The sequence below is a fragment of the Penicillium bovifimosum genome, assembly GCF_028826915.1.
Source record: "Penicillium bovifimosum strain IBT 22155 chromosome Unknown utg000003l_segment0_segment0, whole genome shotgun sequence".
Classification (NCBI taxonomy): Eukaryota; Fungi; Ascomycota; class Eurotiomycetes; order Eurotiales; family Aspergillaceae; genus Penicillium; species Penicillium bovifimosum.
In genome coordinates, this window is record NW_026622712.1 from 1492028 (window position 1) to 1518186 (window position 26159).

Here is a 26159-nt window from a genome sequence, read left to right on the forward strand (position 1 = left end):
TTTAACAAGGAGTTGGATGAGCTAAAGTGGAAGGAATGGTTGAGGATGGAAGAAAGGAGAGAGCTATCTACGTACATAGGAAAGGGAAAAGTGTCCTGTGGCATGGTGAAAATCAACATGAAAAGCTATAAGATCCTTATGGTTTGATGGCTTGAGGCATCCAATCCACGGATGAAGGACAACACTGGAGCATCATTAAGAATGCGCTTCAGTGGATGCTGGCTCAATATGAACTGGTACAGTAAAATCATACTCTGCATCCTGCATGGGAAGCGTATCGATCACTGCTGGTTTTCCCTGTAACGAAAATTCGAAACTCAAGCTCTCAGAGTTGTCCAATGCAATCTTGTAATGTCCTGGGTAAATAACGAGACTTCCATTCTCATCCGCTCTGGCCAGTGAGCCGAGGGTAAGAGGCAAGTCTAATACCTGCTCGTGTCCACTAGTGATATTGTGGAGGCGCAGGTAAGACACCAGGGACTTGTTTGGCCGAGGAGTTGGGCCTGCATCGTCGCTCGAAAGGAACAACAAGCCAACGTAATCGGAAGTTTCATGGCCAACATTCTTGACACCCGCTTTGACGGTGGTGAAGGGCGTGTTGTCGTTGATCGGGCCACTGGTTTTCTTTTGGGCAGAGGCAACAAGCTGCTGAATGTTATACTCATGGTCCAAAGTTTCCTTCCACTCAAACTTGAACTTCGTGTAGTGAAGCCCGTAGCCGAATGGGAGAACAGGCTTTCCAGTGTACCATTTGTAGGTTCGCCCAGGGTATGAACCATTCGGGCGAAGGTCGATGTCGAAAATGCTGACTTCATCGGCGTAGCTGGCTGGATATTGTGTGACCGGTAGTCGGCCAGCCAGTGATCTTTTGCCAAGAAGGACATCAAGCAGAGCAGTGCCGCCACTTTGGCTGGGATAACCGGCCCAAATCAGAGATTGAATTCCTTTGTTCTGCAGGAGGGCGCTGTCATCAACCTGACCGCCACCAAATTGGACAACGATCATGGGGGTAGAGAGCTTCGATAGTTTTGTGATGAGATCGAGTTGGTTTTGTGGCCAAGTGAGAGAAGTTCGGTCAAGCTGTTCGGCCTCCAGGGAATTGTCAATGCCACCGAGGTAGATGATCAAATCAGACTTCTCTGCGGCCTCAAGAGCCGAGCTGAATCCAGTGGTGTTCTGATTGTTGATTGCTGTGCCCAAGGCATAATTCACTTCCCAGCCATCATGTCCCTCGAATGCTTGCAATGGGCTTACTATGTATGGTGCATTGCCTGAGTAGTCACCTTGCATCTGAGTCGTGGCATTTGCAAACGGACCAATCACGGCGATGCTTTTGTATCGATGCGAAGGACCCAGGGGAAGAAGTTTGTCATTCTTGAGAAGCGTCATGCCTTCGACTGCAGCCTCATACGCGAGGGTTTGCGCGGCAGGGGTATCAACGTCCGAGGCATTGAGATCACTATACTTTCCGCCATCGAAGAAGCCGACCGTAAACAATGCCGAATATAGCCTTGTCAGTGCCTGGTCCATCGCTTTGTCCGAGGTCTCGTTGTCGGCAAGAGATTCGTTGAGCTTCAGGTACGAAGAGCCGCACTCCAGATCAACTCCGGCGTTCAAAGCAACGGATGCTGCAGCTTGTTCGGTATCAGTGAAGTTGTGGTATTGCCAGATGTCTGTGACTGCTCCGCAGTCAGACACAACATAGTTGTAATCCGCAGTGAAATTCCAGTGGTCCCTCAGCACCTGCTGAAGAAGGTATTCGCTTGAACAAGCTGGGATGCCGGAAACTGCGTTGTATGAACACATGATGCTTCCTACTTCCGTGTCACGCACGCAGGCCTTGAATGGGGCCAGGAAGTATTCAGCCAGGTCCTGCTGGGTAGGGTTGTAGTTATTTCCGTATCTGCCCGTCTCCAAGTCGTAGACTGCATAGTGCTTGCATGTTGCAATGACTTGCTTGTGCTCAGGGTCATCACCCTGAAGTCCCGGGACAAAGTTGCGGATATAGCTCTGCACAACATGAATATCCTCACCAGGCGTCTCTTGCCCTCTTCCCCACCGAGGATCTCTGAAACCATTGATGTTTGGAGCCCAGAAGTCGAATCCGGCAAAGCCGTTGTTGGCGAACGCTCGTCCTTCCTTTCCGATTACTTTCGCTATTTCACGAACCAGGGCGTCATCGAAGGAGGCCGCTGTCAGGATTGGTGCAGGGAAGCTGGTGGCAGAACTGAAATCGGCTGGCGGCTTGGTGAATTGCACACCTGGTGCACCGCCGACACCGTGTGTTGCTTCACTCCACCACTCGTAGGACGGCAACCCGAGACGGTCAGATCCGGCTGCAGCATCGACAAGATTAAGAATCTTTTCCTCCACCGTCATGGAATCGACAAGTGCGCTCACTCGCTCAGTAATGCTCTTTGAAGTATCGCACATTGGGTGACTGGAGAGAGGTTCCGTTTGACAGGCCGGCACGAACGCGGTGTCCGGTGAGTTCCCTTGCGGATCTAGGATTTGATATAAAGACATCCTATTGGCATATCAGGATCTTGTGATCATATCGTCTTTTACTCTGCATTTGACTTACACATAGTTCCCTCCGCATGAACTAGATGGTTCAGTCGAACATTTGGAGTTGCATTTGCTGTCATCGGTTTTGGTCGCGTCGCTAAAGTCGGGCTCACTCCCACAGAAACATTGCCTTTTTATCAGGTGTTAGTTTAGGTAATTGTACTGTTGCATCCAAAGTGCAGTTAACTTACGTTCCGAAATCAATGCCACCATATTCAAATCCCCGTTTACCACACCAGTTGGCACAGTACTGCGGCGTCATACCAATTGTGCTAATTTTCGCTGCACTCAAGATGGATACGCTGGGATCCAAATAACATCCAAGGTAGGTTGATGATGCATTGTAGGCTTCCGTCGGTGCTGCGCTATTGTCAGAGATAGCTGCCGCATTGACACTCGTTTGTACTCCGATGAGTGACAGTAGTACGTTAGTACTAGCTCGAATGAGCTTGGGAGGCATTGTCATTGTTGGCTCTCCTGTGCCAAGGAATACAAATTCGTTGGTCACTTTATGCTGGACAGACTTGATAAGAGACTTATATAGACTTCATTGTATAGTCGAAGCTGTAGGGCTTCTTGATCGATCACTACCTAGGCTAAATTACCGGCTTAGCACTTAGCAGACACCAGGATGTACTCTCCGCAATTCGCGCAGTTCCGAGATCCCCACAATTGAATGAGGGGAAATGTTCCCCACGGGGATCTACATTGCCCCCAGCTTCAGGTTACATCCTGTGAAGCCACAGTTTCAGACAATACTGACGTAGTAAAGCGTCTTCTACGGAGTAAATAGAGACACTTCTGAGAGATTGTTGATTGCCAAAAGCCAACGCTGGAAAGTAACAACTTGTTGAAAAATCGCGAATATGCAATGTCATTAGCGACCTTCCTAAAAAGTCCCAGGTCGGACTCAATTGTGGAAAATAAATAATGATGAGCTATAGAAGGAAGAAGAGGAGCTACAAAAGAAGAGGCACAGACAACGATATCCCTGAGTGGTGCCCTAACTACTTCGTTGACAATGAAAAACCGGTAAAGCTTCTTTCCCCGCAGAACTCAATGGAAGTTGCCTGGGAGCCTTAGGCACCATCGCCTACATACCCTGTGGCTAGTTTCACCCTAGTAGTTTCCTTTTCCCCTGTAATCAAAGCCGAATACTAGGCGAATATTGTCTGTAATCCCAGTGTAGGTCACAGCGCTGTATATCTTGGTTCTGAGCTGCCTTGCGTAGGAGAGCCATCAATTATCGCTGGGAGGTATTCAGCAGCAGCTAGTAGAACCAATCCGATGCTCAGGCTAAATCACGAAGGATCGAGGATTATTCATTCATGTAATGAAGATCAATTCGATTAGGCTAATTGAGAAATTCACAAATCGAGATCTCATCTACAAATACGGTATTTGGACTAGTCACTAGGGGCTATGAAAGCTTCGGCTTTTAGCCTGAATCTTCAGGAACGCCAATTTAGCAAGACTGCCGGCCAGGCTTTGCTGCATGTCAGGGACTAGTAATCTCATGAGCTCCTGAACTCGTCGCCACGGAGAATTTCCTAAATTGATCAGGACTAGGAAGTTCCCCGCATCTGGACCTCAAATTATGCAGAGTATATAATGATGGCGAATGTCGATCACTGGCAACTCAAGAGAAACAAATCACAAACCGCCATCAATCAGCTCAGACTGGTTTTACTCTCTCAGATCTGATTGAGAAATATGCTCACCAAGATTTTGTTCCTCGGCCTGGTCAGCCTTAGCTGTGCCGTATCGGTCAAGTCTCCTCATAAACCACCACCTCCTCCTCCTCATCCAGCAGCACCACGACCATGGTCGACTTTTGCGGAAAATAATATCTTCCAGCCTGACTCCAACCACAGTATTCTCTATCCGCGACAAGTCGAACTATCAGATGGAAGTCTCCTTGTAACAGCCTCGTATGGGGGGGACAAAACTCCATATTTCCCGATATTCCGAAGTGCAGATGGCGGTGCTACCTGGTCCTGGATCTCAAACATGACAGACCAGGTTAATGGACTGGGGATGTCAGCTCAGCCAGCGCTGACAGAATTACCGTATGCCGTTGGCGACTTCCCAGCCGGCACGGTTCTAGCCAGTGGAAACAGCTGGGGCCCTGAGAGCACGAATATCGACATATACGCTAGTGAAGACAAAGGTTACACCTGGAAGTTCGTCAGCAATGTGGCGAGAGGCAGTGGACCGGATACCACAAATGGGAATCCGTGTATCTGGGAACCATTCATCCAGTGAGCTGCCCTGCCCATTCTCCTCTCTGACCAAGTCGCTAAATGACAGAATTACAGGGTTTTCAACCACACAGTTGGCGTATTTTACTCTGATCAGCGTGACCCTCTGCATGGCCAAAAGCTTGCTCATCAGGAATCGACCGATTTGAAATCCTGGGGCGCTGTGATAGATGATGTGGCATATCTCAACTATACTGACCGTCCTGGAATGACGGTCATTTCCTATATTCCACCTTTGGAGAAGTGGATGCTGGTCCACGAGTTCCCAGGGGGCGATAGCTGGTCTGGGGCAGGCTACCCAGTCTACTATCGACTGGCTGATAGCCCATTCGATTTCCGCTATGCCTTCGGTTATCCAATCGTTGTAGACGGAATCCAGCCAAGCTCGTCTCCTTATGTTGTCTGGTCTCCAGTCGGGGGTGTCAACGGAACCATCATTGTCAGTGACGCTGATTATGCCAGCGTTTTCACCAACAGAGCCAATGGCCAGCCTGATCAGTGGGAAATTCACGCCACACCGCAGCCGGCAGCATACAGCCGCAGCCTCCATGTGTTTTCAAAGAATCCCGATCACTTGATGATACTGGGTGCAGGTGTGTATGCTCAAACAGAGGTTTATCCGCTCTATCTCAGTGTTGTGAGCTTGACGGATACCCTGAAGAAGCCTGCTGGTAATTAGAAAATGGTTTCATTGTATCCTGTTTTATCTAACGGCCAGATGATGCTCAGTGGGCGGCGTTGCTGCGGAGAAAGCCTGTTTTCTTGTTTATGTATCTTGCCTTAGATACCAGTCGATCCTGAAGTGATGAGCGTTGAAGTTGGATCTCTTGATGAATCCTGCATAGTATGTCGATTGGGTCTACCTATGACCTGAGATCTAGGTTAAACCTAGGTATGTGCAAAGAAACACATGTGGATATGGCTCACATTAACCTGGAGCCCGGTGCGTAGCTCGATAGGTTGAAGCTATTGAATATGTTCAACAATATGTTTTTAGCCTCTTGGTCGCCCTATTGCCCTATTGGGTGTGGACCTACCTGGTACCACTGAGTCCTATGTCGATGAGATTAAGCAGTTTGTGAACGATCTTGCCAGTTGGCGGAACCAAGGTTTGCCAGTTGGCTGGAGACTTGCCAGTTGACGGAAAGATCGCTAAACACGCGTCTCGAACTCGGCACCCACAAGTGAATACTGACAACTGGACAGAAGACTTTTCTTGATATTCTATTTAGAAAGGTACTGCACACATGTCCTGTTCACTTTTTGCATATAGTTAACGCGAACAGGTACACGCTTAAAGTACCGGTACCTGGGTGATTTATCTCTCGCCAGGGGTATCTTGGTACCTGCATACAGTGTGGAGTTACTCATCAAGCGGGAGTGTAATTTCATTGGTGACATCCACCGCAGCTCCCCCGTCATAACTTTCTCCTTTTTTGCTTTCACTTTTGCCAGCGAAAATTCTGCACAATGCCGCCTCATGCCGATTTTGTTCCTTTGTGGTTCCAATGTGACTATCCAGATTGCAACGCCAAATATCGGCGCAAAGAGCACCTGAATCGACATCGTAATCATCATGATAAGGATATCAATCTCACCTGCCCTTATTGTGAGAGCGTCCTGACCAGGAAGTGAGTGGTTTCTCCGATCCCGTGGGAAGACATTCAACTCAGAGAGTAATCAGTGACCTATTGCGACGCCATATCCGGACTTACCATCCGCAGAGAGAACTACCGCCATCTCGGAAATCTAGGGCATGTATTGCATGTCATGTACGGAAAGTACGTTGTGATGGCATATTACCGTGCAATGCCTGTAAACATCGCGGCATCTTCTGTGTGCCTAGTGGGGGTGAAACCGTAAGCGAACAACAATTCTCGATCGATGATCGCTGCCCTTTGCCGCCTGTGTCCATGATTAATGATTCCGTTTCTGACGCTCCCCGGTGGATTGCTCATGACCATATCGATATTTACTTTGATACATTCCATCCAAGATGGCCGTTTCTCCATCGCAGTACATTTGACTTCGTCAAGGAACCTTGTGTACTTGTTCAATCCGTTGTCGCAATCGGGCTTTGGGTTAAAGGGACTCAGGAGGCACGAGACGCATCAATACGTCTACATAATAGACTATGTTCCGCATTTTACGCTCAAATGGTGAGAAGAAGAAGCATTATGGCATCAACTGCATATAGAATTGTGTTCTAATATCATCTTTTGCTCTAGGACCAATGGTGCATCTCTAACTCGAGTCCACGCCAACAAACAAATACCTCGTGGCCCATAACATCATTTCAAAGTGTGCTCTTGAATATCATCCTTTCTCTTTTCATTGCAAGAGAGAATGCTAGTACAGATTTGGGCATGCGATGCCGATTACCAGACGACAAATATGACCTCTTGACTGCGCTTGTTCAAAGCTGTCGACGGTGGGGTATTTTCTATTACCCCAAAATGCTTCTGCAACACGAAGCTGATGCACCACTCGCGCTTGTATATGTGAGCGTTGAAGAGATCAAGAGATTTGGACTAGCTCTCTATAAGGTGTGCCGATTGTCCACTCCCACTTCCTTTCATTTGAGCGGAGAATGTTCCAGTAGTGGCAGAAACGATCTTTTGGACTTGGCCGACTTGTCCTTTTGCATGCCAGACAGTGATGAGCTATGGAATGCTCCATTGGGCACGGAGTCAGAGGTGTTAAAAAAGTCTGATTTATCCGCAGTCGGACGCGATGATGGAGATCCGAAAAACTGGATATCTCAAGCGTCTGCTCTCCTACATGACACACGAGTTGGCTTTGATTGGATATAGCAGAAATTATCAGTCTATCTTCACAGCACTACTGAACGACATTTTGGCAGGTTATCCATGTTTTATGTCGAAATTCGCACATTGAATTTTTTTCCTCGAAAACATCAATTGCTCGGCCATTTCAAATACTGTAACCTATGGACGTCCAAACCCGAGAGAATTTGGCTGAACTCCGCTTCGTCAACAAAGCTTTTGTCATAGTGCCTCAATCCGTCTCTTCCGACACATCATAGCCTTAGCCGGATCATTATTATGCCACACGACGCACTTGGCATCTGTAGGGGTAATTGCCAAGACATGCGTCACAGCCACTGATAACTGGGGCTGAATTGCTGAATAAACCCGTGGACATCCCGCCGACTTATTATAAATTTCTCCGTCTACGGGTGGGATGAGCCGAACTTACATTATCAATAGCATGAAAGAGAATTTCTAATGCTTTCAGAAAGGCAATGTATTTAAACCTCTGTTTCCCTTGAACAGAGGGTCTTAGTATTCCATTCTATTGAATCAATTCATAGTATCAAAAGTTTACATCTCCGACTTTCGCTCTTACCTACCGCAGCCATGGCAGCAGCATCCAAACCAACCCTTACAATCACACACATCACCACTGCAACTGCAATTCTCAACATTGATGGAGTCAACTTCCTGACCGATCCCTTCTTCGGGGCCATCGAAGGGACGGAGTATGATACGACCGCGGTCTGGGAGCAAATGGACCTGAAACCGTACGGTCTTGACAGCATCCCCCCACCACCGCACCTTGTCAACAAGCAAGGACCAGCGCTTCAGCTTAATGAGCTGCCGCCTATCGATGCTGTGCTTCTTAGCCATGAGGATCACCTTGACAATTTAGACCCAGAAGGCCGCAAGCTGTTGGATGGTCGAAAGGTGTTTACCACCGTGGACGGTGCCTCCAACCTGCGCCCACGGCCAGGAGTCATTGGCATTTGCCCCTGGGAGACTGTGACTTCTTGTATCGGAGGAAAAACGTACCGAATCACTGGTACCCCTTGCAAGCACTTCCCAATTGGAGAAGTCACAGGGTTCGTCCTAGAGACCGATTCCTTCGGTATTGATTCATCTGGCAAGCCTAATGCAATCTACTTCTCCGGAGACACTGTCTACATTGATGAGCTACGCGCGATTGGAAAGAAATGGCACATTACCGCAGCCATTTTCAACTTGGGTAATGCTACCGTTGACTTCCCAACCGGTCCAATTCAGATTACAATGGACGGTAAACAAGCTGTTCAGCTTGCCAGTGACATTGGCGCTGATTTCATGGTTCCAATTCATTTCGAATCGTGGGACCACTTTAAGGAGGGCGGAGCAGAGTTGCTGGAGGTTTTCAAACAAGAGGGATTTTTGGACAAGGTGTGCTGGACAGTTCCTGGTGTTCCCAAGGTTGTTTTCTGATTGTGAATCTCTCACTATTGCGGGCCTATGGCTCTATTTCTGTTTCAATTCTTTTCTTTGGTTTTCTTTGGTTTTCTTTTGTTTTCTTTTGTTTTCTTTTTACCGTAAGTTGATTTAGACAAATTTCTCAGACCCAAATGTAAGATTTCACGCTTACCAATCCAATTTGTATTTTCCAAAAAGGAACATATCACCAAACCGAAAAAGAACAGAAAAATAGCCCCTCGATAGAAATATGATCTATATAGTACAGTTTAGTACTTGGAAGGTTGCGTAGTGACTACTCCGTACAGGGTACGGGCTATGGCCATTGCGTCAATACAGCTTTAAAGCAGGTAAATTGTCCTATAGGAGATATAGGAGGACAAAAACTAGAAGAAAACATACAACAGTGAGGATTCGCTGGTGGTCACCCACCCAACTACTAACTCACCGGCGTGTGGCTTAAGTACGGCTGAGCGGACGGGAAGCCCTGTTTTCCACACCCTATGGTCGTATGTACTCAAAAAAATACCAATAAGATATATGACATAAAACGCCCTATTTATAGTTATACAGAAAGTAGAATGCAGAATGTTGTTTGCGTTGAAACCAGAGACATTAATGCGACCGTGATAGAGCAAGCTGCGACGACACCCGTTCCGATCTTAGGAATTCGTCCTTTTTCTGCTTGTTCAATCGCCTCAAAATCTTATATCGATCCCAACTCCCAAGATCTTTCAGGTTAATGCCGACTAGCAGCAAAGCAGCAGTCATCTCCGCCATGTCCAGTGCTACTTGGATATCCTTCAGCCGACGGGTTACCGGAACATGGTGGTCGTATACCGGAGAAGAATTCTAGCGAGGACGATCCGGTGAGAATTCGTTCAATCTGACGGGCATGTCTACTAAATATATCAAGCTAACGACAACTACATGGTAGGTACCTAGTACATCGGACCTAAGCCTATCTATCACTGTGTATGATTTAAAACCCAATTGATATGGATATAATTGTCAATGTTCTTTAATGTATCTAGTAGGTCGACCACACCCATCCTCCAGGGCTTCATGTGCCAGGTCATTTGTCCCTGTCCCGTTATCCTGATGTGAAACTACTCGCTTTCCGAATCTGGCACTAAGTATCGAAGAGTCTCCTCGGCAATAGAGACCCAGCCCTCCCGTCTGTTTGGGTCCCATATAACCTCGGGTATGAACCATTTTTGGGTCGCAATCGTCGAGAGCACCTCATCAAAAAGCCGTCCCATTCTCTCATGGGTCCAACACACCTGACGTCATGCAAGGCAGACGAGTGGGTATGGTAGGGTCCCAGGAGGAGCTGCGGAATAGCGGCGCTGACAACATCTCTGGCGCGTTGCTGGCCCATGATGGATGATACTTTCTGGGTTGTTGGTATATTTCCAAAGGATTCCGAAGTCTCACTTACACAGTATGTTGAAAAAGAATTGCTTGAAACAATCTTTACCAAAGAAGCGAGAGCCAAGCGCGCAGAGAGAATGCAGAGAGGGAGCACGTCAGCTACTGTGGACGAAGACCTGTCACAGTGTCACTGGAAGGCGGCCTCCACGTGCCTTCCATTTTGGGCAAAGCTCCGGTCATGACCTCAGAGGTACAAACTCACCTTCCGCAAATCTCACACGTGATATTATTATTCTCGACGAAACCATAGCTGGGGTTGTTGAATGTTTTGCAGGGTATGCATCTATTACGCATAGTTGACGAGCTCTCTCTTTCTTTTTATTTCTCATAGATCCATCCTCCTGGACTTTCATTCTATTTATCTGGGGAGTAAGAAAAAAAAACCCGGGTGTGCAGGGAAGATTTTGCATGTGGCTACAACATACAGCATATACTAGGGTAATGAACAGCATCATGAGAATTGTCCGCGGCCCCGGCACTCCCCAAAGTGAGTCTTATTAAAGTCCGGTACTGCCCATCTCTCCATCCACTCGCATTGTACAATACTCTGCGCAGTTGGCCGATTTTCCGGCTCAAAAGTCAGCATCGACCGCAACATATTCATAACAGCAGCTTTCCCTTCTGCATCAAAACCTGGGATTCCGGCCTGTTGTCGTGGGAGTTGAATGTGCTTTTCAAAGCGGTCTTCCCAAGGCCTCACCTGTCGACCTTGGTTTGGTTTTCCACTTTCATCGAAATATTCATGACGCGCCGCCCATTTCTCCCACCACCGTAGGGGTAAGTTCCCTCGAGTATCAACCTGCTCGGCTATGATATCGTCCGGCGTGGCAAGGATGTCCTCAAATAAGGGGCGCTGGCCGAGTATTATCCATATGGAACATGCGAGTGTCCAAATATCAGCTGAAAAAGAAAGGCCACGTTCCGGTTCAAGTCGGGCTTCAGGAGGCATAAAGGATATAGGGGCGTGCGAGCTATATCGGTACTCTGTAGAGGGTCTGTATGCCTCTCCAAAATCACTGATCAAGATCCTAGATTCCGGAAGGGAGAACTCCTCTGAAGCTTTTCCAAGCCAGATAGGAGGGATGACGGTAGACGGAATACTCGAGTCAAGGGGCTGACCATCAAACCGAATAACTGGTTCTGAAGCAGGCGACCCGTACTTCTCGTATAACTCTTCGATTGAGAGCTGACCAAGATTGGCTGGGAGACATAAAAGGATATTACCCGTATGAAGGTCTGATGTAGTTATTGTGTAAGTGGATTGTTATAATGTTGTGAAGAATGGTGACGAACCTCCATGAACAACTCCTTTACCATGGATATACTCAACGGCTAGTAAAAGTTGCACAATAAGCGAGTGAGCAGTCATGGCCTGAAATATGCGTTTGTATGACCCATCCTTGGCACCAGAGACACTACACCTTGCTAGGGTTGTCACATGGCAAGGGTGGGTGCCATTAGGGCCATGGAGGACGAATCTATCTTTGATTGAGGGTATCATTGCCCTCCCCGGATGATCAAGTGGGGAAGAGTAGCTGAGATAATCCAAGATATCGACTTCACGATCATTTGAATCAGCCGTCCCAACTTTGACTGCCACGTATGTATTAGACTGGTAGTCCCGGCAGAGCCAAGTGGTTGAATAGGCTCCATATCCTAGCTTGTGGGCGACCCGGTATCGGGATTGAAGAATGTCTCCTATCAGAATAGGGTGATATCCGCCAGGCTGGTACTTTTCCAGTCTCTCGACTCCTTCTATCGGCACATATTTGAAGGAGAGTGTACTGGAGTCAGCACTAGATGAAAAGTCCCTGGAAGCCGTAAATGACTTGCATGCGAGTCCACCAAGAGGAATTTTCCAAGAACAAGGGGAAGACGTTGGCCGAATGAACATCTGATATACAGAGCTTTGTCGATGAGCCCGAAGTGAATTTCGTGACCTCATTACGAAGGCCTTTACCGGACGACTTTGGGTTAAGTCAATGATCAGGCGATGAGATTCCGATTAATTATACGCACCACAGGGTCGTCCTCTGAAAAGGACAGTTTACCTGTAGCTTGGCGTATTGATTGCTTGATAGGTGATAGGTTTACGTCTAACTACTAGAGCGCACATTCGGGACCCGTGTTGTCTTAGTCGGTCGCCATAGCAACGGCGCAGATGAGGCGGCTAGGGAAGTCACGGGATGTTTTAGATTCTAGCGGAGCGACGAGTACAACGACTTAACGAAGCTGTTTTTGACACTTTCTCTGATATGCGTTCCGTGGTTACAAAATTAGGAAACGAAGGTTAAAGTGTACTGGGGTTTCCACTTGCACCTTCGCGATCCGCGAATTAAGGTATCCACCCACTACCTTGCGGACCAAGATGAATTTGAATCTCTTTCAGAGATTCGAAAGAATATCCAGCAAGAAGTTAGCCTGTCTAGACAGCAGAAGGCTAGTGTGGAGTAAGTCAGTTTTGGTTTCGAAGACAGGCTACCTTCTTGCTTAATCTGCTGTTTAGATAGGCTACCTTTGCTTGATATTCTTTCGAATCTCTGAAAGAGATTCAAATTCATCTTGGTCCGCAAGGTAGTGGGTGGATACCTTAATTCGCGGATCTGCGAAGGTGCAAGTAGAAACCCCAGTACACTTTAATCTTCATTTCCTAGTCTTGCAACCAAGGAACGGATTAAACGCAACTTTTTCGGTCCCAATTGTAGTGTAGGGGTACTGTATCTTGATAGTTAGTGAAAGCTTAGCATCAGTTTCTGGAGGCACATACTGAAGTAAGCGTATTGTACGGAGTACGCTTCCTGATTTGTGTGTCCCCGCAGGTTGACTACGTATGCATAGCCACCGTCATGTGTTTGGGGATACTAGTCAGGAAGTGAGACGACGTGCTCGATAATTGCAGCCTTCGGGTCGACCATCGCCTGATTTCGCTCGTGTATGACACGAGAATCAGTCTCATCCAGCAAAGAGCGATGTTCATCGCTCCTATCATGAGTCTGTACCAATATTGAGTGATTCATTGAGAGGTGTTTCCCTCCAAGGGGACCAGAACTGGTTAGCCACTGGTTGGTGCTCCATGTTGTCTGCGTAACGCTAAGACGGGATAAAAACAGGGGTGTCTTCCATTTTATATGGCAAGAATGGTTTGTTTTCATCGTTACCATGGCAGTAGTACAGGGATAAATATCAACGAGGGTGGGTCCAGATTTTGGCAAGCAGGGGCCCTCAAATTCTTGAGCGAACTGTCTAATAATGATAGCCCATCCTTAATGGCAAATAAAATAATGCAAAAACAAAAACATACAACAGTGAGGATTCGCTGGTGGTCACCCACCCAACTACTAACTCACCGGCGTGTGGCTTGAGTACGGCTGAGCGGACGGGAAGCCCTATTTTCCACACCCTATGGTCGTATGTACTGGGTAAATAGTGAGCAGAATTATAATTCACAGGTTGGATGAGCTGAACTGCTTAGCTGCTGAAGTGTATTGTGCATATCGGTGGAAAACCACTGAGCCAGCCAATGTCACCCGACGTGAGGGAGGCTGGGAGCTGCTGCTGCCAGCTGCCAGCATATGAATCACATGAGCTATCGACGGGTTTAACTCCGGTTTGCAGTTCCATAGTGGAACGAACCACTGCAGAAATCCTCAATCCATCAGCAATACATATTGAGCTACTAGGAGGAGACTCTATATACGCCAGGCGGCCAGTCACTGAGACTCTGGGTGAGTTAAGCTAGGTTGTTGTACCTATTGTTCCAAAGGTTGCGCGTCAATCAGCCTCAATATGGTGTCCATTGTAGTCGTGCGTCATTTGTTCATGAACGGTTGTCGTCGTGTCGTCGCCGGCGATGCAGAGACCCGGCGCTATATAATATTTTGCTTCCCTTGTGTGTTCATTCCTTTTCACTCATCTCGAACTTCCTTCACATCCATCTCGAGCTTCCCTCTCTTCCATCTCTGCTCTGTTCTTGTAACTTGCTTCCTTGCCTCTTCCCGTTTGGCAGCTCTGACGTCTTGCTTCCAGCAGCATCTGACCAACTAGCCTTTCTCGGTGCTCAGTCTCTTCTCGGGTCTGCGTGGCTCATCCCCTCCAGTCACCACTCATCCCCTCGTCAACAACTCATCCCCTCGCCAACCACTCGGGTAAGTTGACACATCCATCCATTCATCACCACCCTGGTGTTTCGTAGCAGCACTCTCTAACTATGCCGTTATTCATAGTGTGTTGCTGCCTGTAAGCCTGCATGATGGCTGAGGAAGCCGACTCGATTCGCCTTGAGAGGGAAGAACTGAAGAAGAACGAAACGGTCGACTTCCTAATGTTAAGTTGCATGTTCGCCGGTAGTCCAGTTGGCAAGAGATCTCAGATGACCTCGTGTATTCGTCAATGGTTGTGTTCAATTAAGCGGCTTGACAAACTCCCGCCACGGGTTCCGAAATATCTCTTCGACGTTTTGATCCAGTTCACCAGCGCTTATAAGGCGGAAGAGGTCAGAAATATCCAGATACCAGAAACCTTGACGGATGAGGAGACATGGTTGGTGAGGATTCGGGCCCTCATCGACGACAGCGCCGATGAGAGACTGCTATGTCACTTGGAGGCCTTGCCCGAGCGGATCATCACTTGTGATGACCTGTCGCCACGACAGAAAGGTAAGCACACTGTTCAACTCGATGGTCAGTGAGAGACGTTGACCATATGAAACTCGGCAGAGAAAATTGATGACCACCAAGAACAGGGTCGCCAAAGCGAGCGATTTCGAATACACCGAGTTTGAACTCATAATACCGGACACTGCTCCGTACAAGTTGCTTTTTGGACAAAAGCCACTTCATGGAGATCGTCGTCTTCCTCGCGACTGCCCTCGCCGTGCCCAGGATGATGAAAACAAAGTCCGAGTTCCGGCAATTGAGAACACTTCGGATGAGATGGTGATCCAGGAAAACAACAGCATGAATGAGGGAATGGGTTTGACCTTCCCCACCAATTACTCAGGACCGTCAGAGTGCCATATTGGCATGTTGCCTTGGCCAGTGATTCTCGGGGCAATCGCTACCTGTCGGATGAAGTTCTCGATCGTGCTCTCCCTAGGTGGAGATTGATCCTGAATGGTGAAACAGTACCGAACGCAAAAAAGTACCCTGGGATTGCTGGATCTTTCCGTGCGTGGCTGGCCGCCGAGCGGCAAAAGGCCCATCGTCTCGGCAACTCCCACAGTTGAACCGTCTGCATCAAGTGCACAGACAGTAGGCTCGGAGAAACAACCATCTGCCTCTTTTTCTCGTCGCTCCGGTGGTCGTGCCCGCACGTCTTCTGAGATGGAGGATGCTGCCGAGGTCGAAGAGACACGTCTGCTTCAACGGCTGGAGGCGTTGGAAAAGCGAGTTGAGGCTGTTGAGGAGGAGTGGAAGAGTTGGCTGGGTGCCCCGGAGGGCGATTGAACGTGTCTCGTGAATTTCTATTTGTTAAAAAACAAACAAAAGAATATCCCGGCGACAGGTTCATGTTTGAACAGCAACTTCATAAAGTGACTACGGATCACAGTACCATGCGCAGAATATGACTGGTTCTTTTGATAATTGTACACATCATCTTTATGCGCACATCCGCGCCAGCCATATCAAGCGGACAAACCAAAAGGGCACAAGTGACTTCCTCCTCACCAAGTTTAGCTGTTTCAAGTTTGATAATCGATTCTACGGAGAAGCTCTGGGTCTCTGAGACTCTCTTACAACCAACTGGAATTCATCAGTGACCTACAGTTGCAGGCATTGCCTTCTATCTCAAGCGGATAGCCGTGGCTGAGGCCTCTGTTAAATGTTAATCATATACCACAGTAGTTAAAGGTTGTAGGATAAGCGATAACCGTTTAGTAGTAGTGACTACTCCGTACAGGGTACAGGCTATGGGAATTGCGTCAATACAGCTTTAAAGCAGGTAAATTCTCCTATAGGAAGACCAAACCAAAAACAAAAACATACAACAGTGAGGATTCGCTGGTGGTCACCCACCCAACTACTAACTCACCGGCGTGTGGCTTAAGTACGGCTGAGCGGACGGGAAGCCCTGTTTTCCACACCCTATGGTCGTATGTATGAGGTTCAATGTTAAAAGGACTCAAGTAGATATCATAAATGGTGAGTGAACAATGGATATGGTGACCCCCTATTGAAGGCCCTCGATGATTCATTGGTCAAACTGTTCTTTATGTGCTGAGAATGGACCAACACACAATGCGGCATTGAGATAGGTACCAACAGACATATTGTTTAGTCCAAACAAAACGTGACGTCTGTCTGATGGCCAAGGGCCGTAATGTTGCGGGCCTGAGTTCCGAGGCGACTACCTCATTGTCATGTCAATGTCGAAGAAATTGATCAATGGCAGAGGGTCCTATGGGATTACTGTTACACAATAGTCTTGGCCTGAGATTGATTGGAAGTAATCACATAATTTGGTGAAATTTGCGTTAAACACATTTCAGAAGATGAATGGGATATTCATCTGGATATGAACCCTTGGACTATCAATCGCAAATACAACCCAAAGAAGATGGTAAGAAACACACTATCTACTGGGAGACATATGCCAGGCCAGCCTGGTTAAGGGTGTTGCCGCTGAGCAGGTACCGATCAGCAGCCATGAAGTATGAGTAACGAGTGACACCATCCTGCTGGTTCAACCACGGGATGACATCGTTGAGGAAAGCAGTAGTTGTGGCCAAATCGGAAGAGCCATTGACATCAGCATTGAGAGCAAATTCAGTGATCCAGAGCTCATCCAGATTGTACTTGCTGGCAGTGTCCATGGCCTGGGTGACGAAGGACTTGAACTCATCGGCAGTGTTGCCGTACCAGTGAACGGCCAACCCAGTGATATCGCAGCCGCCGCAGCTGCCGATGAAGGACTCGAACCAGCTCAGACCCATGCCGGTGTTGGTGGAGGAGGTCACGGCAGGCGAGATGAGCTTGGCCTGGCCAGCGAAGGGAGTGATGTGGGTCTTGTAGAAGCTGGCAGCGTCACCGGGACTCATGTTGGCCTGCGAGGGCATGTCGGGCTCATTGAATCCTAGGATGTACTGGCTGCCGCTGGAAAGTGCGGTCTCGATGGTGGTGATCCAGCCGCCAAAGTCCTTTGCACCCCAGAGCATAGGAACGAACTCGACGCCCGAGGGCAGGATGCCGAAAATGGAGCCGGCCCAGTCATAGGCCCATGAGATACCGCCGTTGTTGGCGAGGGGATCAACGGCAGCGACATCATTGTAGGCGGCACCACGCTTGTTGGCTGGGGGTGTAGCAAAACGCTTGACCTCCATGGGGGCTGCCATAGCCGAGGTGGCGACTAGGCCGGCGGTGAAAAGCTTGGTGAAAGAGACCATTGTGGACAATTCTGAAAAGACGTGTTTATCCAGGTCACAGGAACAAGATATGGGTATAAGGAGGGAAAAGAGAAACCCGTTCTCGAAGGTAATGAATGTAGAAGCGCGTAGCTTGAAGGAAAGTGAGGCCCAGACCGTGCACGGCACAGGACTAGAAGACCGAAAGAATATGAAAGAATGAAGTAACTGTGACGAGAAGACGAGGAAGAAGAGGAAGAGGTTGGGGGGAGGAAGTATTTAAAACTCCCAGCATCTATGTGTGTGGGTGTGTGTGCCACAGCTACCTAATAGGCAACCCACCTGGCTGGAAAAAGATCCCATTGCTTCACATTCGGTGGAGTACAATGGAAATGACCATTGGATATTCAGGCACCGAGTGAGGCAGTTCTACAATCATAACCATGTCTCTGGTCTGGACAATAATCGCTGCAAGATATCATTGGCACGATGTGTCCAGGGGAAAGTGCTGGATCGGCATGAGCTCCATACTTGGAGGGTTGACAGTGACTAGAAACATGGTGATTGGCTCAAACCGAGCGCCTTTCTTACATTTACGATGGAATTGTTACCCGTTCAGGCGCTAATCGTCGCTAAGTTCTTCAGTACCTTCTGTCAAGGTTTTCATCTAGTCTAACCCCCACAGCCAAGCGCTGTAGACCACTCCACAATAGCCTGGACCGTGATGAGGGTCTGTTACTCCGTACTGCGTACATTGCAACTAGTATGTAGAAATGACTTGCAGCGACTTACGGAGGAAAACACGCGACACGTAAGTTCGGGAGTCTATCTTCAGTAATTGTCTGTAAGGTCGGGCATATCACAATAATTGGTTTACCCCTGGCAGAACATGAAGGTTGCAATAGGGAAAAATGTCACAAGCCTGTGACATGAACTGGCTCCATAAATTGAAGTGCAATACCGTACCATGGATCGAACTGGATAACCCTGGTCAGCCACGCAGTGCACCGCGCGATTCCCTGGCTCCCGGCCAGGGGAGCGGATCTGATAGGTGCACCATAGATACGTCATTGCTGGGCCCAACAGGCGGCCTATCAGATTACAGTTCCATTGAAATTATCCGTAGGAACACCAAGGAAAAACACAAACATTACACTATATTAATTAAACGAGGGAAATCTACTCCGCTGAGACCCTCATCGCGCTGCCTATTTGCATTCAGAAATGTTACATTCATCGCGACAATAGCGGGCATTAACCTATATTACAGTGTAATTCAACCTGCTCAAGATATGATACACCGACCCAGAAAAGAGCGCCACCGCAGTGGGATAGATCGAATCAGCCACTCAGATTCGACTTGGCCCAAAGTACCGATCGACACGACGTTTCACCAAAGACCCAGACAGTCTTTCCCGTTCACCGATCCTATCATCGCATTTCTCCTTGCGTCTGGATCGTCCGAGAGGGGCATTGTTCTAGGGCTAGAAGGAAGAGGGGCGGGTTCGAAACCAACCCCTCTTCAGGAATCAGGCCCCTGCCGATCGCTAGCCGAACGGCCAAGACAAGCCAAGCCGCACAAGCCTTGCCGGACTACACGCCGGTGTTTCTGCCGGCACATCGCCGTTGCACTAGTTATCCAATGCATGGTGAGAGCCCCATTCTCGCAATTGCAAGGTTTTTCTCCAGCCAAGGAGGCGTCCCGATCGCATTCGCCCCTGTCGGGTCCGGATGTCGTCCCGGTAAATTTGTCCTACCTCCTACATATGACGTGGTCGTAATCCTTTGAACGATGACTGGAAATCGAGGCTCTTATTCCCGACCATCCCATAGGTCGTCAAAGTTGCTACCCGATCACAACGTGTACCCTGCAGAATGCGAATGGCATATGGTTTACGCGCCAAGCAGACCCTAGATCTCGTACATGTGGATTGTGATACTACCCTCGGACTTTCAATTGTATTCAATGTCGTACTAACTCAGGAGCTGCCGTAGTTGCCACTTTCGAAAATTGCAAGGCGATGAGATCACAGTTCAGTCGATTGGATCCTGCCTCTGCAGATCAAGCTCCCGGATATAGTTCCGAGGCGAACATTGATGCGTGCATGTCTGCACCTCTATTTCGAGGACTGAGACCAGGGTCTCGATCATGTGAAAGGATTCCTCATCCCCCGGTTTCTTTGTACTGTGTAATCCTGCAAAATAGTCGCGCCTACATCGATGTACATCGATCTACATCGTAAGTTCGTAACTTTACTTCATTGCTCAATTCTATTATTCTAACATTCCTCGGGTCACTTCCCGGAGTATCAATAGGACCGTCCAATGTCAACTATCGGATTTAATAGAAGAAATACGTCAACATCTGGGTTGTCCTGGCCGCATGCCAAGTAACGTGGCACATCCCAGGATTCGCGCGTACCGGGACCAGGAAAGGAAAGCAAAGAAAGCCAAGCCGTTCCGCCTTCCCAATACGTAACGCACTAAACTGGGTCGAGTCAGGCCGCATCTCATCAATCACTAATTGAAACCCTCCAACATCACCATATCGAATGATATACCAGTATTGAGTATTCTAGCTAGGATAAGAGCATCTGGCATGGCCGGGGCTCATAACTCGAAGGTCCCTGAATTCATTGCGTTTATTGTGCAGAAGAAAAGCAGATAAATTATCACGTGACATATTTCCACTCCTTGGAAGCTCCACCAAGGCAGGCAAGTGAGTCACAATGTTAATTATCCACAACCCTTACAACATCCCAGCATGTTAGCTCAGGGGAAGAGCGCCGGGCTCATAACCCGGAGGTCCCTGGATCGAAACCAGGACATGCTATTTCAATTATCTTTTTTGCTTTTCCTGTTTTATTTACTGTCTATTAACTTCATCTTGCTTCTCTACTGTCAACTTATGCAAGCCATTTTCAGCGTCAGAAGGTGGCAGTTTCGGCCGTCCGAGCACTAATGGTTTCTGTTTAGAAGTATAATTTCTAATTCTATTCACCGTTCAGCTCATAAAATAACATCGTAAGCACGCTCTCTAGCAAAACTGCTTTAGCTATTCCCTCCCATCCATCTACACTCTTCAAATACTGCCCAGTCCCACCGAAACAGGTAAGCGGTGAGCACTGATGATGTAAATCATCCTCCCGTCTCCGCATCATCAGCAACCAGGCTAGCTCCAATACCCGAACCTCCAAATCCAACGTCTTCCACCAACCATCGAATACCAGCCAAAATCCAACAATGCTTTCCCGCGCAGCTCCCCGAGCTCTGCTCAACTCCGTGCGTCCAGTCCGCACACCATCCTCAACTTCAACGCTCCTCCGCACCATCCGCCCAAGCTCCGCACCACACTTCGCCCGCTCATTCCAGTCTTCCCCGACAATCCGCAAGGGCATCCACCCGGAATCGTCAAACCCTCCAGCTCCAAACCCACAGTCGGCGCCCGTTGCCGGCGCCTCTGCCCACGTCACTGAGCCGTCGCCGTTGACGCCGGAGCAGTACTACGAATACTCGGAGCATTATTTCAATGTGCTGCAGAGCGAGCTGGAGAAGGCGCAGGAGGAGGGGTCTGATATTGAGGCCGAGTATAGTGTAAGTCTGACATTTCGAACATTTATCTATCTTCCCAGCTCTGCTCTGGGCAGTTCGCTGCTTGCGTTTCTCCGCTCTTGCAGTGAAAAACCTAAAAAGCAATGCTATATGCTGTTTCTGTATTGATGCTAATCATTTGCTGTGCAGGCCGGTGTCTTGAATATCTCCGTCCCTGCACTTGGCACCTTTGTGCTCAACAAGCAGCCTCCCAACAAGCAGATCTGGCTTAGCTCGCCTATCTCTGGGCCGAAGCGGTACGACTGGATTGTTGAGGGTGATTATATGCACGAGAAGCAGGAATCCCGGCCTTTCGTTAGTGGGCAGTGGATTTACTTGCGTGATGGGTCGAACTTGACTGATTTGTTGAATGCTGAGTTGAGCTTGCGTCTGCCGAAGGATATTTACAACGAGGTTGTTGAGTGAATTAGATCAGATTAGATCACCTTGCTTGGCTATCTTTACATAGGAGCAAGAGGAGAGGTTCTTGAGGTTCAGGTCCTATTACGGACGTCACACGTGTCATATATTGTAGTTTAGGGGTTTGGTACTATGATCTGGTTGCATTGAGAGCTGTTGTGTGCTGGTCTTTGGAGAAGTGTAGTATCTTAAGATGAACATGTAGCTGGGAATACGAGCGAGCGTCTTGAGCAGCAATCAATGCTGCATTCCATCGCAATTAGACGAGCATGTCAGAGTTATGTCCTGCCTCTTGGTCCAGCCTTGACATGTACACAGCCAAAAGACAATAACAACGGGCGACGACAATGGAACGGTGTCTCGCCGAGCCAAATAATGCCCCGAGGTAACATCCTACTCGAGGTACAGCCGATGGACCATGCGTCGACGTTCAACACGTCCAGCGAAAAAGACCCGGGTGCCAACACAAGTATGAGAGCGATTCCACCAGTCCGATACCTGTTGGATGTAGCGAGACACTCGGCGAGATGTGATAGACCCCTCCAAAAGTGTGGCACATAGTCGCGCGGTATGCAGTTTGAACTGAAGATGGATCAAAGCTGCGCCAACACCGCAGAAGCCATTCCATATAAAGCCACAGCGGCGTGATACCATCAACGGTATCCAACCTAGAAGTATCCCCGCGATGGTGGCGACTGCGACTCAATGTCCGAAATCGCGAACACAGTCGATCTCTAGGCAGCCGTTTTGAACAAATTTCGAAATATCCTTGAACCAGCGCTCAAGCCTGAACAGCCACTTCACTCGTGCTCGGCGCATCAGCTTTGGGGAGATCGGCCTGTATACCCCGCAAGACGTAGATTAGCATCTGGACACAGGATAGGATAACACCGAGCGTTTTGTCCCGAGAAATGGAAAAACATACCGCATCGAAAATAACCCGAATCATAAGACTGCAGCTCGGACAGACGGCGATTTCTTCGCCGTCGCGCAGATCGTCGATTGCGATCTCGAAGCGGTCGCCGCATGGGCAAGGGTATGTGTAGATCTGGATGTTTGGATCGAAGGTCATGTCTTCGATTTCGATCTCATCGTAGATGTTGAGTGCTTCGTCGGCCATTTTGGATTTTGTTTTGGTATCTGTATTGGAATGGAGATGTGGCGAAGTTGTTTGGAGTAGAGAAAAGTTTAGTTGGTCATGTGATGCGTGGAGTTAAGTCAGGGGGTTCGGATTTAAGATTGAGTCTACAATTACAAAGTAACAAAGTAGGACGAATTTGATCGTTGACGAGTTTACATACACTGAACTCATGTCTAGGTACAAATGCAAGAGCCGACTATATTCTCATCAACCTTCTATACTTCGTCATCTGGAAAATATACGCCGTAGGCAACTTCACACTCACTGCCCACCAATCATCGAACTCGTATCAAACCCATGCACAACCGCCCACAACGAAGCACTCAACGTACAGCAGATAACATCCCAGCTAACACTACTACAAGCCGGATGAGCATAAACAGCATCCAGTAGTCGTCGACCAACCTCGCCGTACTCGACATCCATCCCAACATCCTTCAACATCAAAGCCGTAAAGTAAGCCTGTAGAGCAACAAAAGCCGCCCAAACCCACTGCAAAAAGACAACATAACGACGCGTAGTCCGTTCCCCCTGAGCCACAGCCGTATCCTTCGACCCAGCCCCAGCCCCGGGCCCAAGCAAACAAGGAACAAACACTAAAACATGCGGAAGGAGCAAAAGCGGCATAAACTCCTTCCTACGCGCATAAACCGGCACAGCAAGGGTATCAAGCAGCGACAAAACGACAGGCAAGACCTCAACCAGCAACGGCGGCGCCCACGCAAAGAACACATCCTTCCTATCCGGCCGTGGGGAAACGAGAATAGTCACGAAGAACAGATTTGCCGCGAATGAGACGGCGACGAATTGCGCAAGAAGCATATACACCCAAACACGGGGGATGCGGTATCGTCGACCTGTGATGGCCAGGAATACGCTCCACCCGATCGTCCAGCCGAAGATTTGTCCGCTCCACCAGAAGCGCGTTGGTGTTTCTGAGACTGTTTCCCAGGCTTCTTGGAAGAGGTAGGACTTTTTTAGCCACAGGCCGGCGCGCACGAGGAAATTCATGTCTATGGTTGAGTAGGCGATGCCTTCGGGACTGGTGGCCCAGGTGGTGTATGAGTGGACGAAGACCATGAACATGTAGTACCAAGTTGTGGCGATGCTTAGGGTTGCCAGGCAGGTGAAGAGGAAGAATTGGTTGCGTCGATGGGGTGTTGCCCAGTCATTGTTCTTTTGGCGGGCTTGGTACCGGGTATAGATTGTGTTGCAGCAGATGGCAGTGAGGATTGCTGCGGTTGAGAGGTAACTTGCTAGGACGGCGAGCGATTTGTAATGGATTGGGGGGTTGACCTCTGCCATCTTGACATCTCTTGGGAGCAGACTGTGGGTAGTTGAGCTTTAGGGCCGTGAGGAAGAAGAGGTGAGGTTCGGGTGTTTCTGGGCTCCGATGGTCGCCAAGCGCGGAGGGACTAGGGCCAAGGTTCCCGGTCTGGGAGCTTACAGCTTATCTGTGCAGATCGAAGTTGTGATTGAAGCTGTATAATCTGTTTGATATCTTGCTATGTATGCTCTGTTGGCGTACGTCATTCCTCTAGTGCTATTGCTCTTTTCACTGTTTCCAGCTCTCGAGCCAAATACCCATATTGACGAGCAATTTCGGCGAAAGACCCTTCGTCAACATCGAAATCGGCGATCGGACCTGCATCTACATCGCCATAGGCTCTCAATTCCTCGAGCGCCACCTTCCGCTGGTCCTCCAAGCGTTCTTTCGTCTGCCGAAGGTGTTGCCTGTACCGAGTGAGCGCAGCAATTGTCTCAGGCGTATAAAGCGTAGCCGCAACCTCCAACTTCGTAACTCTGTAGTGAAATTGTTAGAGGCTCGAACACTCGAAGAAAAACAAAACAAAACAAAACAAAAGCACGAAGCGAGAAAAAGGACAAAACATACTCCAACTTCCCCTCCAAATTCTGCGCAACAAGAGCCAAATGCTCCGCCTTAGCCTTCGTCGCCCTCGCCAAAGCCCCATGCTTCGCCCGCTCCAGAGTCACAACCGTGCGCTCCAGTACCCGCGCCCGCATGTCAACCACCTCCGCCGCGGTAGCAGCCATCTTCCGCCTCGCGACCGGCAGGTCAGACAGCTGCATCTGGCGCAGCGCGCGCATGCGAGCCTGCAACTGCGACGAGAGCAGCGGGACAGGCGCCATGGAGGTCCGGACTCGACGGTCGCGGGCTCGGGCGCGCGCATGATGGTTCGAGCGTGCAGCGGGCGCGTCTGCGTCGGGTATTATGGCTGTATCTGTGTCCGCATTTGCGAGAGCGCGTAGGTCCTGGATCGCGGATGAGAGGGTGTTTGAAAAGGCTGAGATGAAGGCTGGGAGGTTGGAGTAGAATGCTTCGATGTCTGGTGCTAGCAGGGAAAGTGCATCGTCTGCTTTCTTGGCTTCGGTGTCTGGGTTCGGGGTGTCGAGTTCGATAGCGTTGGTTGGGGTTTCCAGGTAGAGGGTTATTATGGTGAGGTTGTCATGGTACTATGGGTAGTAGGCTGGTTAAATATGTGGTTTCTCCTCTTGGACAGGGGAAGGGTCGTTCCCCCTGGGGTTGGACTGACCTCCGCGGGCAGGCTGCTGTCTGGAGCGAAAGCTAATTGCCGGAGCATTCGCTCCTTGATCCGCTTCTTGGAACTTTGAATCTGACATTGCTTCAACTCCTGTCAATCGTTGTTAGAGCTTTATTCGTGCAGTCTTTGTCGCGCCAACTCACTTCTCCCACAGCTGTGCGAGCGGAGCTCTTGCTTTGAGCGCGGGTCGAGGCATCTGGATTGAGTATGGATGTGGTAAGGGTCTCATAAAGTCGTTGAAATTGAGGATTGTGGTCGAGAATGGAAGGGTCACAGGGAGGAATCATGTTGATGTTACAGGAAAAGCTGGGGAAGTTCACCGCCGAAGAAGCCTCTCCGCGCTACGGCCAATAGCCAAGAGGCAGACTACGATAAATTGGGAGATATTGGAAGAGTAACCAATTACAACAAGAGGTTTTAATCCTACAAATACATCTTCATTTGCACATCCACGTTTCTTTCGTAATCATACATGTGAAAGCTAGAGACCCAGCTTCAATTCACCGTCTCCCGCAACGGAGAAAAAGAGCAAACTCATCCACCCATCCATCCCATTGCATATCGAAACGGGAAAAAAAGTACACTCAGGGATAGGGGAAAGGAACATTCAAACTGGAAACC

At 48.8% G+C, this 26159-nt stretch overlaps 10 protein-coding genes across 10 annotated transcripts, besides 7 other annotated features; 4 read left to right on the plus strand and 6 right to left on the minus strand.

The window, feature by feature from the left end:
• Positions 1–21: part of a sequence feature (Protein overlapping with rRNA (N7515_003615, KAJ5138767.1) was converted to a misc_feature.) that runs on past the window's edge.
• A 54-nt stretch (positions 22–75) lies between these two features.
• Positions 76–104: a sequence feature (Protein overlapping with rRNA (N7515_003615, KAJ5138767.1) was converted to a misc_feature.).
• A 91-nt stretch (positions 105–195) lies between these two features.
• N7515_003616 (glycoside hydrolase superfamily) lies at positions 196–3034 on the minus strand (the record flags this gene model as incomplete). The annotated part of the gene is made up of 3 exons (XM_056664360.1): positions 196–2527; positions 2585–2698; positions 2760–3034. The coding sequence occupies 3 exons, from the start codon at positions 3032–3034 to the stop codon at positions 196–198; spliced, it is 2721 nt and encodes a 906-aa protein (XP_056523417.1).
• Positions 3035–4281: 1247 nt separating this feature from the next.
• Positions 4282–5508, plus strand: N7515_003617 (Neuraminidase; the record flags this gene model as incomplete). Its single annotated transcript, XM_056664361.1, has 2 exons — positions 4282–4829; positions 4887–5508. The coding sequence occupies 2 exons, from the start codon at positions 4282–4284 to the stop codon at positions 5506–5508; spliced, it is 1170 nt and encodes a 389-aa protein (XP_056523418.1).
• Positions 5509–6299: 791 nt separating this feature from the next.
• Positions 6300–7642, plus strand: N7515_003618 (Zn(II)2Cys6 transcription factor; the record flags this gene model as incomplete). The annotated part of the gene is made up of 3 exons (XM_056664362.1): positions 6300–6460; positions 6514–6988; positions 7058–7642. The coding sequence occupies 3 exons, from the start codon at positions 6300–6302 to the stop codon at positions 7640–7642; spliced, it is 1221 nt and encodes a 406-aa protein (XP_056523419.1).
• A 567-nt stretch (positions 7643–8209) lies between these two features.
• N7515_003619 (MBL fold metallo-hydrolase) lies at positions 8210–9064 on the plus strand (the record flags this gene model as incomplete). Its single annotated transcript, XM_056664363.1, has 1 exon — positions 8210–9064. The coding sequence occupies one exon, from the start codon at positions 8210–8212 to the stop codon at positions 9062–9064; it is 855 nt and encodes a 284-aa protein (XP_056523420.1).
• Positions 9065–9390: 326 nt separating this feature from the next.
• Positions 9391–9409: a sequence feature (Protein overlapping with rRNA (N7515_003620, KAJ5138772.1) was converted to a misc_feature.).
• Positions 9410–9451: 42 nt separating this feature from the next.
• Positions 9452–9604: a sequence feature (Protein overlapping with rRNA (N7515_003620, KAJ5138772.1) was converted to a misc_feature.).
• Positions 9605–9674: 70 nt separating this feature from the next.
• Positions 9675–9829: a sequence feature (Protein overlapping with rRNA (N7515_003620, KAJ5138772.1) was converted to a misc_feature.).
• Positions 9830–10934: 1105 nt separating this feature from the next.
• Positions 10935–12377, minus strand: N7515_003621 (uncharacterized protein; the record flags this gene model as incomplete). The annotated part of the gene is made up of 2 exons (XM_056664365.1): positions 10935–11719; positions 11777–12377. 2 exons carry the CDS (start codon positions 12375–12377, stop codon positions 10935–10937), a joined length of 1386 nt encoding a protein of 461 aa, XP_056523422.1.
• A 1349-nt stretch (positions 12378–13726) lies between these two features.
• Positions 13727–13947: a sequence feature (Protein overlapping with rRNA (N7515_003622, KAJ5138774.1) was converted to a misc_feature.).
• Positions 13948–13989: 42 nt separating this feature from the next.
• Positions 13990–14104: a sequence feature (Protein overlapping with rRNA (N7515_003622, KAJ5138774.1) was converted to a misc_feature.).
• A 2953-nt stretch (positions 14105–17057) lies between these two features.
• Positions 17058–17864, minus strand: N7515_003623 (glycoside hydrolase family 128 protein; the record flags this gene model as incomplete). The annotated part of the gene is made up of 1 exon (XM_056664367.1): positions 17058–17864. The coding sequence occupies one exon, from the start codon at positions 17862–17864 to the stop codon at positions 17058–17060; it is 807 nt and encodes a 268-aa protein (XP_056523424.1).
• Positions 17865–21065: 3201 nt separating this feature from the next.
• N7515_003624 (frataxin family protein) lies at positions 21066–21839 on the plus strand (the record flags this gene model as incomplete). Its single annotated transcript, XM_056664368.1, has 2 exons — positions 21066–21416; positions 21564–21839. 2 exons carry the CDS (start codon positions 21066–21068, stop codon positions 21837–21839), a joined length of 627 nt encoding a protein of 208 aa, XP_056523425.1.
• A 775-nt stretch (positions 21840–22614) lies between these two features.
• On the minus strand, positions 22615–22953 carry dph3 (CSL family zinc fnger-containing protein; the record flags this gene model as incomplete). The annotated part of the gene is made up of 2 exons (XM_056664369.1): positions 22615–22701; positions 22759–22953. 2 exons carry the CDS (start codon positions 22951–22953, stop codon positions 22615–22617), a joined length of 282 nt encoding a protein of 93 aa, XP_056523426.1.
• Positions 22954–23235: 282 nt separating this feature from the next.
• N7515_003626 (uncharacterized protein) lies at positions 23236–24279 on the minus strand (the record flags this gene model as incomplete). The annotated part of the gene is made up of 1 exon (XM_056664370.1): positions 23236–24279. The coding sequence occupies one exon, from the start codon at positions 24277–24279 to the stop codon at positions 23236–23238; it is 1044 nt and encodes a 347-aa protein (XP_056523427.1).
• Positions 24280–24503: 224 nt separating this feature from the next.
• Positions 24504–25825, minus strand: N7515_003627 (uncharacterized protein; the record flags this gene model as incomplete). The annotated part of the gene is made up of 4 exons (XM_056664371.1): positions 24504–24777; positions 24869–25449; positions 25530–25610; positions 25682–25825. 4 exons carry the CDS (start codon positions 25823–25825, stop codon positions 24504–24506), a joined length of 1080 nt encoding a protein of 359 aa, XP_056523428.1.
• Between the last annotated feature and the right edge of the window lie 334 nt (positions 25826–26159).